General features: G+C 40.7%; 1 protein-coding gene across 2 annotated transcripts in view; it reads right to left on the bottom strand.

The window, feature by feature from the left end:
- Nucleotides 1-12,313, bottom strand: part of LGI1 (leucine rich glioma inactivated 1) — a 39,137-nt gene extending 26,824 nt beyond the window's left edge. The window contains exons 1-2 of one of the 2 annotated variants that reach the window (XM_027596704.2): nucleotides 11,750-12,313; nucleotides 11,281-11,352 (exon numbers count right to left, since the gene is read on the bottom strand). In XM_027596704.2, coding sequence (XP_027452505.1) covers nucleotides 11,281-11,352; nucleotides 11,750-11,964 — 287 coding nt within the window. In that variant the 5' untranslated portion in view covers nucleotides 11,965-12,313. The remainder of the gene's footprint in view (nucleotides 1-11,280; nucleotides 11,353-11,749) is intronic. The other variant, XM_027596705.2, reaches the window with a different exon arrangement.
- Between the last annotated feature and the right edge of the window lie 371 nt (nucleotides 12,314-12,684).

Below are 12,684 nucleotides of genomic sequence, written 5' to 3'. Positions count from 1 at the left end.
AATCTCCCCTTGTCTCAAACTGGACTGCTCATCTGGTCATGTGCCAGGACCCCCTGGCTCTACTGATACTTCTTCAAACTCCCTCTAGGCACTTGTGACATCTCTATTATCATCAGAATTGTCATTGACCCATGAGTGGCCTGCATGGTGTCTTCTAGCCCAGAACAGGTTCTCCTGGCTGTGGAGGGGAGATGATTTGGGCAGGGGGCGGGGGGGGAGAGGTGTCTCCAATATAATCTCCCCTCAGTGAGGACTACTCTGGATGAAGAAGGAAAGAGTGAGCAGCCAGCACTTGGCTGTCACTTGGAGATGGCACTGATCAGATATAGAATGGAGAATCTGGTTTCTAAGTTTGTGATTGCCACTCATTATGTACATGATACATAAAGTAGGTGAATCTGTTTCATCATCTGTCGAGATAGGAATTATAATAACAAAAAGACTTCCTAGAAGATTCTAAGAATTACATGAGATAACATATGTGCGCATGTCTCCTCTGCTTCTGCCAAAGAATATCTAAGCAAAGAGCGTAGACATAAAACATCAGAGCTGGAAGAGCCTTTAGATGTAGTGAAGAACCTTAGTTTTACTGCTAGGGAACTGAGAGCTAGTGAGATTATCACCTGTCCCAGACAACTGTTATGGGCATTGTCCAGGGAATGAGGCAGCCATGGGTAGTGTAAGTAAACACAAAAACCCACAAATCCAGGCACATCTGGGATGTATATTTGCATATATAGGAAAGAGAGAGATGAAGCCACACAGGCCACAAGCTGCTGGAAGAGCTAGGGGCATAGCTGGAGGGACTTGACAAGTTGCTTAGAGCTTGCTGTGCTGAAATGATTCAGCCCCTTCAGATACTAATATTCTCCTTTATCCAAAAGAATAGGGCTGGCTGAATGATAATTAATAATAGGCTGATGATTCACTTTAGTTAAATGTGCACATTCTAAGGGCATGTGCCATGTGAATAATTTACATTTGAATATTTAAAAATATGCTTTTAAGACAGGAAAGCATTAAAATGGGAAGCATCATACATGAGCACCTTATGTCACAGTATTTTGGTTTTTAGGATTTTTTGGGTCTTCCATCCTTGAAAACCATTTTCAATGAAATTCAGCTGATCCTTAAGTAGACCACCACCTCTTAATCCGGGTTGATGGGAAATAACCCTACTTTAGCTTCACATAAATCTGGTGGGGTGTGAGGGGCACTCCAGAGAGATACATAGTTCAATTCTTCTTTTTACAGGTGAGGAAACTGAGGTCTGCAGAAGTTAAGGGATTTACTCAAGGTCAGATACATCTTTTATCAGCGGCAGGGCCAGGATTAGAATGTAGGTTTTAGGGATCCCCTTGGGAATATTCTTCTTTTTTTTTTTTAAGACTTTATTTATTTATTTGACAGAGAGAGACACAGGGAGAGAGGGAACACAAGCAGGGGGAGTGGGAGAGGGAGAAGCAGGCTTCCTGCTGAGCAGGGAGCCCGATGCGGGGTTCGATCTTAGGACCCTGGGATTCATGACCTGAGCCAAAGGCAGATGCTTAAACGACTGAGTCACCCAGGCACTCCCCTTGGGAATATTCTTGGCATGCCTACTAGCAAGTAACAAAGCACGGATCTACCTCTTTGCTTTTATAGTCTATTACCTCTTATCCCAGGACAGTCAAATTTTCCTTTCCAGGAATTGGCATAACTAGTCTAGGAATTGGCACAACTAGTCATCAGCCTACCCTCTCGATGTTGTTTATAAATTCAGCCTATATCGCCCTGGTCCTGAAGCACCAAGGAGAAGGGACTTAACAGTTTATGGAAAGCCTATTCTGTGCCAAGCCTCATCTTCAGCAGCTTGCCATCTATGAACTCATTTTAATCTTAAAATGAACACTATAATTTAAGTTTTATATTCTCCTCTTAAAATATGAAGGAAACCGAGGTGAGAGAGGTAAAGTAATTTGAAGCTTGTAACTGGCAAAGCTGGGATTCTGTGCTCAGACTGGTGATGGTCATAGGTGAGGCCATGATTTCTCTTTTTAGTCCCATCAGATCTGCCCAGTGTCTGCTGCAAGTCTAGAACAGCCTTGCCTGGTAATTCCCAGAGTCTATTCCCTGGAATACAAGGCCTTCTTAGGGTCGAGAGGTTTTACATGAATAGAAAAGTGGGTAAGTAAAGATCATTAGAGTTCTTAATTACACTACTCTTTCTATCCTTAAATAAATTGAGACTCTTCAAAAGGGAATGAAATACGCAGTTTCCCAATTTTATTGATCATGGGACCCTTTTATCATTGATCCTTATGTAAAATGAATATTCCATGAAACATACCCAGGGAAATGCTGGATTAGCCATTTGGGAAATGGCTGTGAGGGAACCTGCTCCAAACAAAAATAACGAGAGTGTAAATATAAGCTCAGGGGCGTTTTTCCTGTTGAATATGCTGTAAGGGGTAATCTACTTCCTCAGAAAGATGGAGCATCCACTGGGAGGTCCCCAAAGCAGCTGTGTGTGCCGAGCTGCTTGACCAGGTGGACAGTGTGGGAGGGAGGCATGCTCCCAGATATCACAGTCAATGAATCCACACAAACAAAATTGTCTGAGTTAACTCCTTGTATGGAGATAGATGGTTTAGTGTATCCTTTAAGATGGAATTCTTTGTACCTGCCTAACCACTGCTAGCAAGCCTTTCTAGAACAAGGTAAGTATAAATAATTAAGCTAATAAATAATATGAATACCAAAGGCGTAGATTCCCAATATCCTATGAGATGTGAAGAAAAGCGAAATGACATAAAATAATTCCAGAGGCTTTTCTAAGGCAAAACGCATTGTGAGTAGCCCAGGTGGGGAGATAAAATGTACAGTTTCCCAAATTTATTTGAGCACAGACCCGTTTCTTGCAGGACAATGGTTCCACAGGACACAAGTTTAGAAAACATTGATCTAAGGCATAACTTTAAAGTATATAAGTCCTTTTCTTTTGCTATTTTCTTCTCTTTCTCTTTTTTCCAAGCAAGGAGACCAGGGCTTACACATACAAATGAGAATTAAATCCTAGGGAAACAAGTTGCTCTTGCCAGTAATGCTACCACTCTTTCAAAGGGCTTTTGAAACTCCTTCTCATTAATTGTTCTCCGGAATCAGGACACATTCCCCTGAATACCCTTGTTAATGGCAAAGGTTGACCCTTTGAGAGGGGGTTGGATTTTGGGAATGGAACTATGTAAAGTCAAGCCCAGTGATTCATGTTCAAGAGGAAATAGATGCAAGTAGTTAAAAGTAAGGATGTGGGGTTAAGCCCCAGATGTGCCACTTAGGAGGGGTGTGACATTGAGGAGGGTTACTTAAAACCCTTTTATGATTCAGTGCTTCATCTGTGGAATGGAGGTAATCATATACCCTCATAGGGTTATTGTGATGATGAAGTAAAAAAAATGAGATCAATAAAGTGCTTAGCATCAGGCAATACAAAAATGACAAACACCCCCCTGACAGAATTTTGCCTGGTTTTATTGCATGGCTTGTAAACTGGCAGTGAAGACAGTTCTCAAAGAAGGATATAGAAATGTTTAGCCATGGAAGCATAGTTGGGAGGAATCTATGACCTCCCACAGGAATTCTCTAATGACTCCAGAGTTATTTGTACATATAAATTCTAGTCTGGTTTTTTTTTTAAGGCTCATTGCTTTTTAATCACATTGTACACAGGCAAACACCTGCCATTTTGCCATGTAAATGGGCACAACAATTTCTCTCTAGTCCCTGCCCATGGGAGGGAAAATGAAATATTGTTTTATCATCAGCCACCATGGGGAGGTCTTGGTAAAATCCCAAGGGATCTACTTGGAAAATTGAGAACCACATTATTATTTTAATAATGACTTTATAATAGCTAATTCCATATTATGAGGCTCTTTCATTTAATAATCTAATTTACTGGTTTGTTAGAATTGATCCAATAAATTTTGTCCATTTCTTTAACAAGATCACCTTCTATATTGTATTAATTTAAAGTAACTCTATTTGTAGAATGGAATACAATACAATAGAATTTTTTAAGCCAGGAAACACCTTAGTTCATCGAATATATAGGTCCCAAAATGTCAACTTATGTTTTGTTTTTTATCCTTTTTAAAAATCTGCTTCCAGATTTTTGCCTTCCCCTGAAAATTAGGAAAATATGGCTCCATGTTCATGTACCATAGTCTCATCAGCAATGATTAGCTGGAGCCGAGGATGTCATTTTTAGGCAAAGCTTGTCTTCTCTGGTTTACCCCAGTCACTACCACCCCCTATTGTCTTCTACTCAACTGCTTCTTTTATTTACCCTATCACCCAACCCCCATTGGCATTTGAGTTCAAGAACCATAATTTTATCTATCTCTGGTATTTTATACATTTAAATTTTAGGCCCAGGGATATTTTGTGACCAACCCAAGTTCAGAAAGCCTATTAGTGGCTGAACTGGATTTGAAACTCATGTCTTCTATTTCAGACCTCTTTCCATCCTACCATAGAACCACTCATCTGAAGACTGGTCAGTGTTAATTATTTTGAACAAAATCATATTTTACAAAATGTGGTGCCAGTTTTTTTTTCACGAGGAAGAAGTGAGAGGATTCTGCTCCTCTCGGTCTGCTACCCCCCAAAAAGGTAAATAGTTCATGTTTTCTGTGAGAAGTATTTGAAGGAAAGATTTCTTAGCAGGTTCTGATGGAGACCTCTGGGTAGAACAATAACATTTCGAATCTAGGATCATAAGCAAATCCAACCCATACAATCAGATGCTAATCCAATATTGTGGTTGGTCAAATTAAAGTGATTTTTAAAAACCGTAATAAAAACTAACGTTTATTATTGAGTTACAGGAACTGTGCCAAGCACTTTATATTTATTGCTTCAGTTAATCCTTACTGTAATCCTGTACAGTAGGTATGATGGTTATTCTCCATTTTGCAGATGCATATCATGAGGCTTGACTAAACTTGTCCCAAAGCATAGAACTACTAAGCAACAGAGTGGGGATTGAACCCATGTTTATTTGACCACAAAACCTGCATTCTTTGCTACTTGCCACATTGTCAGCTCTCCAGGGTTCACCACTTTGATATCACAGCTGTCACCGTAAAGCCCCTGTAATCATTTTGTAGCCTATATCTCAACAGTTGGCAAAAGTCACCATCCTAACCAATCAACTGAATATCATTTTGAACAAAATAAGAAAGCCTATCAAGACTACCTTATGATAAAAAAATTAAAAAAGAGTCTACCTTATGATGCATTCAAACACAGGCAATTATAATTTACCTTTTTAGGGATCACTGCCAACTTGGAACTTCCATATCAGAGCAGGGAGGGAGAGAGAGATGACACTCATCTTTGTGTCCCTCACGAAGCCCAATACTGTGCTTGTTGCACAGTAGAATCCCAAAATGCGTTTACTGAAATGGGAGGCTTTTACTTTCATTTTTTTACTGCTTGCAACACTACAATGAATACCTACTTTTAGCTGAGCAAATATAAATAAGTCAAAAAGGAAATAACCTTTCTGTCAGTGAATTTTTTTTCCATCTTAATACTGCTTAACCAACATTTCCCTTTGGATGTCTTGTCAGACTGGATAAAGGGGGAATGTTACCCTTCACACCATTGATGTTAGTCAACCTCCAGAGTCAACAGAGAACCTGGGAGGCAAATATGATTTTTTTCATGTCAAAGGCCTAGAGGAAGTCCACGTGGGACAGAAGAGGCTCAGGCAGTGGGTCTAAGAAAGGCTTTGGATGCTTTGCCTTTTAAATTGTGGTACACTAGAGATCTCTGTTGAAGAAGTTTAATATCATAATGCTAGGGTTTTATCCTTTTTTAAAAAGTATAATTTATTTGTACAACCAATACACATGATACAGAAGAGGGGATTGGGACAGCCCAGGAATGGGTGTGAAGAGACTGGGAAAAAGGCAGCAAGAAAGGGAAGAGACCGTGAAGAGGAAGGAGGTGTTCACCATGCAAACTGCTACTTTCCCTGGCCTCTCCTCGGGAAGAGGATGTGCCTGTGCCTCCCAGACTGCCCTCCACTATTTTGTTCTGGTCCCGAAGCCAAGGTAGTTTCCTGACTTAGACTCTGCCTGACCCATTCAAATTTAGTCTGTATTCAGGCCTTCAGGAGGGAGGGTAGAAGTCCTCCAGGAACCGGAGCCTCAGACCTGGGGGCTTCCCCCATGATGGCCTTTTGTGTTCTGTTTCATACTTTCTAGGTGACCTGGGTCCCTAGGACAGATTGGGGAGCTTCTCTTTGGCTTGAGGGAGTATCACCCAACCATTACTCTCTTTGTAGGGGTAGTCCTTGGTTCCTAGGGAAGGAGGCCAATTCCCAACATGAAATGCCAGTATGGGGGAGGTAACTGAGTCAGTGAACAACACCTTTGTTTGGGGGTGAACAGAATCTCTTCACAATTTTTGGGTTCAGTTCACTTTCTAGACCTCCACACACTTAGTTCACGTGAAATCTGATAGGGTACACCAAACATAAAAAAGAATGGGACTATCTACTGATAGGAAAGCAAGACTCTTTAGTATAAAATCTGTGAAAATATGGATTGAATTCAACAAATATATGCTGGTCTAGGCTTGCAACATCTAGGCTCTTTTCTAGGACCTTGGCTATTGATGACCCTCTACGATGTCCAGAGACATGAGGCAGATAGAAGCACAGATATCTCTAGTAAATGACAGGAAGAACTAGAGATATCCAAAAAGTCTATAGAGTTTGAGACAACAGAGGTCAGGGAATAAGGTACTTCAGTTTGTTAATGGACGAAGCTTGGAGAGTGTTTGTGTGCACGTGTGGTGTCAATATTATGAGAGATGACCCTGGACAAATAGCTACATTCTATTAAGACCAACTCAGGTGTTCAGACTTCCTCTGTTTCCGGGAAACCATTAAAAACGTCCAAGCACAAGGGTGACATGATGAGATCTGTGTTTCTGGAAAGTAACACTAATGGAGGTGGGCAGCAGGGGCACCCAATGCAGAGGCTCCCACAGCAGCTCGTGAACCCCTGATGGCAGCTTCAGTTAGGGCCATGGCCTTGGGATAAAGAGGAGGTGGCAGGTTCTCATCCTGTTTGAGAGAGGACTTGTCTGGTTGGAAAACAGTGAAGGAGAAGGGGCCGGTAACTCATAAGTTTCTTGCTTGAATAACTGAGAGGATGACATACAGTTTCAGAGAAAACATTGGTTGTACAAGATTACTTTGCAGTCACAACAATTAAGTAATTAAAAAGTTGAAAATCAGAGCTATTGGGTCATGAGGCAAATTGTAGACAACACAACCTAGTTGCTGACTGAAATTTTTACTTCTTGGTCTATTGTGAGGGGCATCAGCTGGCCACAAACCAAAATATGCTTATCCATAACCAGCTAATAATTCTTTGAGAAGCCCCCTTAGCTTATAGGTCTGGCTTGAGTAGTCATTAAGGAGTGCTACATTTTTCTTATGCTTGTAACATTAAGGAGGAATAGAAGAAGGGGCCAATAACTGCGAAGGTGAGATAGGCCATGGATATTTTTTCGTGGGCAAATAGTATTTTGAAGGACTAAATGATAAAACCTCAGTAAGGATGGATGTATTATTTATCTTGTTCATGGTATTGCTTTTTCCTTTTTTAATTTTTTTACTTCTTATGGGCTATGTACTTGTGTGCTTATTGTGGATTAATAAAAGAAATAGTGATATCCCCCCCCCCCCCCCCCCCCCCCCCCCCGCCGAGGGATCAATTCTATTGCTTCAAACAAGACCAAATCACATTGGAATAAATAGAATTTTTTTCGGACCACATTGAATTCTTATATACATGGATTTTTTTTTTTTTTAGCATGATACTAAAATCAACCTTGTAATTTGCTCCCTGCAAAGAGAACTCTCGCAAGAGTTGGAGGGATTTAGTTTATTAAAAATTTTATAAACAAATGGCAATGTTGCCACATTTTATATTCTTCAGTTAGAATTTTACTTCTGCAATGAGCCTTTATCATTGGGGATTTCAGTCTGTAGTTGAGAAGAACAGGGCTTTAATGTGTGAAAACACATTTCTGTAAATTGCATTCGCTACAAGCGCTGTTCCCCACCCCTAAGAGCAAACCCAAATGAATAATCATTCTCATTGGTTATGTTTTACAACTGGCTCTATGGAAAACATGAATGAAATTGCATTTGCTTGGCCAAAGTTTTGTTATTGTGGCTGTTTAAAACCAGAAATAAGACATTTTTAAAATGTTTTGTACAACGTTTTTGATGAATTTTTATTAGATAATTCTATTCTTTCTCTCCTCTCTACCAGTGTGCACTCTTGTTGTTCTTGCTCTCCAACACACATTGTCTTTTCTCCCAAAACACTGTATGTAACTTAAGGAGGGCACTGCGTCTATTCTCCTCAGTACCCCAGGCTGACATTTCAGAAAGTACTTTTCATGATGCTTCTGCAGAAGGTCTGAAAAAGCATCTGGGGCCATAACAAAATTATCAGATTGTTAGCACGGATCATGGGAATGGGTCATTTCTTTTCCTTTTTTCAACAACAGAGCAAGAAACCAACTGCCTTTGCACATCAATCAAGCAGAATCGAGTTTGAAGTTTCTCTCTTCACAGGCTAGGACAGGTCAGTTTGGTAATCCACGGTCACAAATGCTGTTAGAATTCATTGCAAAGCATAAGCCATGGCTGGTGTGATCCAGGCCTCGTCTGATGGCCAAAGTCATGCAAAGGCAAATTCAGGCCCCTTCGTCTTCGTGTTCCGGAGGGGACTGGCAGCCCACGTGGGGTTTTCAGGGCACTGGGTGGCCATGCCCCACAGAAGAACTCTTTTGATCTGTGAACCATCTATTCCCATTAATGTTATGATTATGGCACAATTCCTATTTGGAGCCTTATGATTTATTTCCTCCTCAGTGAAAACGAGCTTATTAGACCCTTTCCTGAGGAGAAGGAGGAAGCAAAGAAATTGGGCAGGAAGAATCGGGAGCAAAATCTTTAGGAAACAGGGTGCTGAGATCAGAGACCAACTTTGACACCTGACACTTTTGCATAAGGTCTGTTCTGGCACAAATTTGCATGTTGAAGTTAGCCAATGTGAGTTAAGTAAGGACATACAGGGCAAGAATTACTCGCCCTTTTGTTATTTCTGAAACCTGAACTGCTTTTAGAAATAAGGGCTGGAATGTTCCTTAGGAACTCAGAGCATGGGACACAGGGGCATGGCACACACTCGGTGTGGGCTATTTAAAAACCAGTTCCTTGGCTTCCCTCTGCGATTCTAAATACGTGTAATCACATTACCCCGCAGCAGCCGGTAACTATTCCTACACCACTGTCCAGCATCTGTGCTTGTGAGGTTGGTCCACTGGTTAAAAAAAAAAAAAACAAAAAACACACAAAAAACCAAAGTAGACATGTTCTAACTGATCGGGTTGCCCAATCCAGGTTTTCTATGTTACAGCTAATGACTATTTAGTGTTGGAATATTAGTATGTGTTGACTGACGCTTCTCCTTGAATTTTAAGGACTCATCTATTCAACTGTCCTGGGGGGGAAAGAGGTGCCTTAGCTCCTGAAAAGGATGCTTTTTAAATGAGCCATTTATTTATTTAACAAGTGGACAACATAAGCACAATTATCACTTTTTCAGATACAACCAATTCTTATGCTGCGGAAGGATCCCAGCATTGGAGACTTTGCCTCTCTATGTGCTAAAGACTCTTTTTTGGATTTGTTTGATGTGCTAACCCTTCCCCTAATCATACCACTAGCCATCAGTCAGATAAATCCCTTAAGAATATTCTACTCAATTGCATATCAATCCAAGACATTAACTAGTAGAAAGACATTAGCCAACATTGTTATATAATGTCCGAACACCTGATCAGGTTTGTGAATTCAATGAAATACTCAAACCAGTTTTGGAATTTCATATAGATAAAACAACAGATTAACAGATTTAATTTATAGATTTTTTTTAGCTTTTTAGCTTTATGTAAAAAATTAAAAACCCTACCGTTCATAAAACTTGTAACCATTTGTCATACCTGATGCCAAGCATTTTATCTACTTAAATCTTATTTATCTCTGGTAACAATCCTTCAATGTATCATCACCTCCATTTTACAGATGAGGAGACTGAGGCTCAGAGAGATTTAGTCATCTGCACAAGATTCCATGTCTAGTTTCTAGTGAGTAGTGGGGTTAGATTTACACAGGTATCTCCAATTTCAAATCATGCTGTTTGTCTCTGTATATATAACCTCAAACAGCCAAAATGGCCAATTAAGGCAAAAAAAAAACCAAAAACACCCACCCAAAAACCAAAAATCAAGCAAGCAAAAAACTTGGGTCCTGAATCATGCAGTTCAGATAACAAAAACTCAGTTGATCGACAATTGGCTAATTTCCTCCTGGAACCATGTCACTACAACTCCAATCTGTCACCTGACACCTGAGTCTGGGGAGACCTCTTGACCCTCATGTGGTCTTGCTCTAAGAACTAGCACTCCAATGGCCAAACATTACACGTCAGAACAAATTATACATGTGATATTGTGCCTGTGGAGAAATCTGATTTCTTAGTCAAATATTGTTTTTTGACTATTTTGAGACATAGCTGGAATATGTGGTTCCCTCTTGGCTAACTCAAAACACACAGCAAAGACTAATCCTTTGCACCATCCTATATTAATATTTTCTTTGCCTCCTTGTAAGGCGACTAGTTATAAATGACGGGAGATTAGAAAACAATCTCATGAGAGTTAATATATTAAGGAGTTACCTAGAAAGAACCCGGATTTGTTTTTCCCCACATGGTAAATCACACAGAGTAGCAGCCTGCCCCAGATCACCGGGAGACAACATCTTGAGCGCATATGTTATGCAGGGTTCAGTATCGACTAATTCAAAAACTCCAGGGCAAAATAAGCAAAGTTCCCAAGTCAAAAATGAAAGTAAAATAGTGGCATGGAATTGGCAGCATTGTTGCAAACATTCCAACAACTTCATAAATAGCCATTAAAGTAGACAGCATTACAGGTTAGCAAATTTACCATTGCAAGAATCAACCTGCACTGCCCGTGTCAAGTCGCAAACAAACCCAGCTACCTCTGACTTTACTGATAGTCTTTTTCTTTCCAGAAATGCAATCACATTTGACAAAATTAATATTGAGATCGTTTTACTAGAGGGCTTATCAAAATATATGCTATATTAAAAATAGTCATGATATAAATATTTCTCACAAGAGCTGCAGCGATGGTGTGAATAAAAAACTCCCTTCTGAGATTTCAGTAAAACCAGATCTCACAAAGGATCTGAAAGAAAACAAACAAAAAACAAACAGACATACACAAAGAGACACACACACACAGAACAAACCTTATGTTAATCCGGTTTAGCAAAACAGGCACTATTTTGACACTATTTTATGAAGTACCATACTGTTCCTTCCCAGATGGAGTAGGAGAGATGAATCGGCTACAGGTTTCTCATAATAATGTTCAGGGGTGGGGGGTATCTAAGCATGTTCCATAGCAGCTTAATCAAAATCAAAATTTCTAAATGCAGCAAAATGTTAGCACTGTCAAATGGCCAAGCACGCAAGAGGAATTTCTCTCTCCATGCCCTCCTACTGATACATACAAAGCCCCAAATACATCGGCTGGAATTTTTAAATCGTAAATTAGATATCAAAATGCTTACGGGCCTTACAATGAGATAACATCAGGAGGAACGGTGCGTGGAATGGATCTGGCATTCTCACATAAAGCATTATCTTTGGTACAAGTACACACGGCAGGGCATTTTGGCTTCGCCGGTTTCTTCCCCTCAGTCAGCAAAAGCGCAGATAAGAGACATAGGAAATAAGCAATTCTTTTCAGGGGGATGCAGGCATTTCCCATCCTCTGGCTTTTCTCTGATTCCATGCGGTCGAAAAAATATCCCCAAACATGAACAGGGCTTCTGGAATTCAGCTGGTGATTGTCTTGCTCTGAGACCAGGTCACACAAGAGTCCACCCTTTTCCTCTGCCTCTGTCTCTGCTTTTCAAAACGGGGACCTGCAGCTGATTCGTGAGCTGCTCTTCGCTCCAGCAACGCACTGCTCGGGGAAGAGACCTGTGAGGTGCTGTACGATGGGAGGGACCCAACTGCTGGAGGAGAGAGCCGACTTGCATCACCAAGAGAACACTGGTCGCAGACCAGCCTTCGAAGGCAAAGCGAAGTGATGTAACAGAAAATAAACAGTGTTCTGCTTGCACCGGGAGGCCCTTTAATTGTTACCAAAAATAGGATGGCTTTATGTCTTATTAGTGGGTGGGTGGGTGGGAGCAGTCATCTTGTGTCAGATCTCGGCAGTCTCAGAAACCTCTGGGAATTTGCTGTGCATGTAGCAAACGACCAAGTCAGAAAAACTCGCTTCGGAGCCAGCCCTGGCTGGAAAAATGAAGTTAAATGAAACTCTCTCCCTCTGCAGCATTTGGCTAAAACCTTGGTATTGCTGGCTGAATCCACCTGACTGATGCCATCGTTGAAAGACAAATAGGAACACATGGAGAATGTGGCTTTCAGGGAATGAATGTGAGTAAATACTTTTCTGACACTTATCAACTCTTATGAACTCTTGCCTCTCATAACTGGCCCCCCT

Source organism: Zalophus californianus, chromosome 15 (genome assembly GCF_009762305.2).
Source record: "Zalophus californianus isolate mZalCal1 chromosome 15, mZalCal1.pri.v2, whole genome shotgun sequence".
Classification (NCBI taxonomy): domain Eukaryota; kingdom Metazoa; phylum Chordata; class Mammalia; order Carnivora; family Otariidae; genus Zalophus; species Zalophus californianus.
Note: the sequence above shows the minus strand (reverse complement) of the source record. Positions and strands in the feature narration are given on the sequence as shown.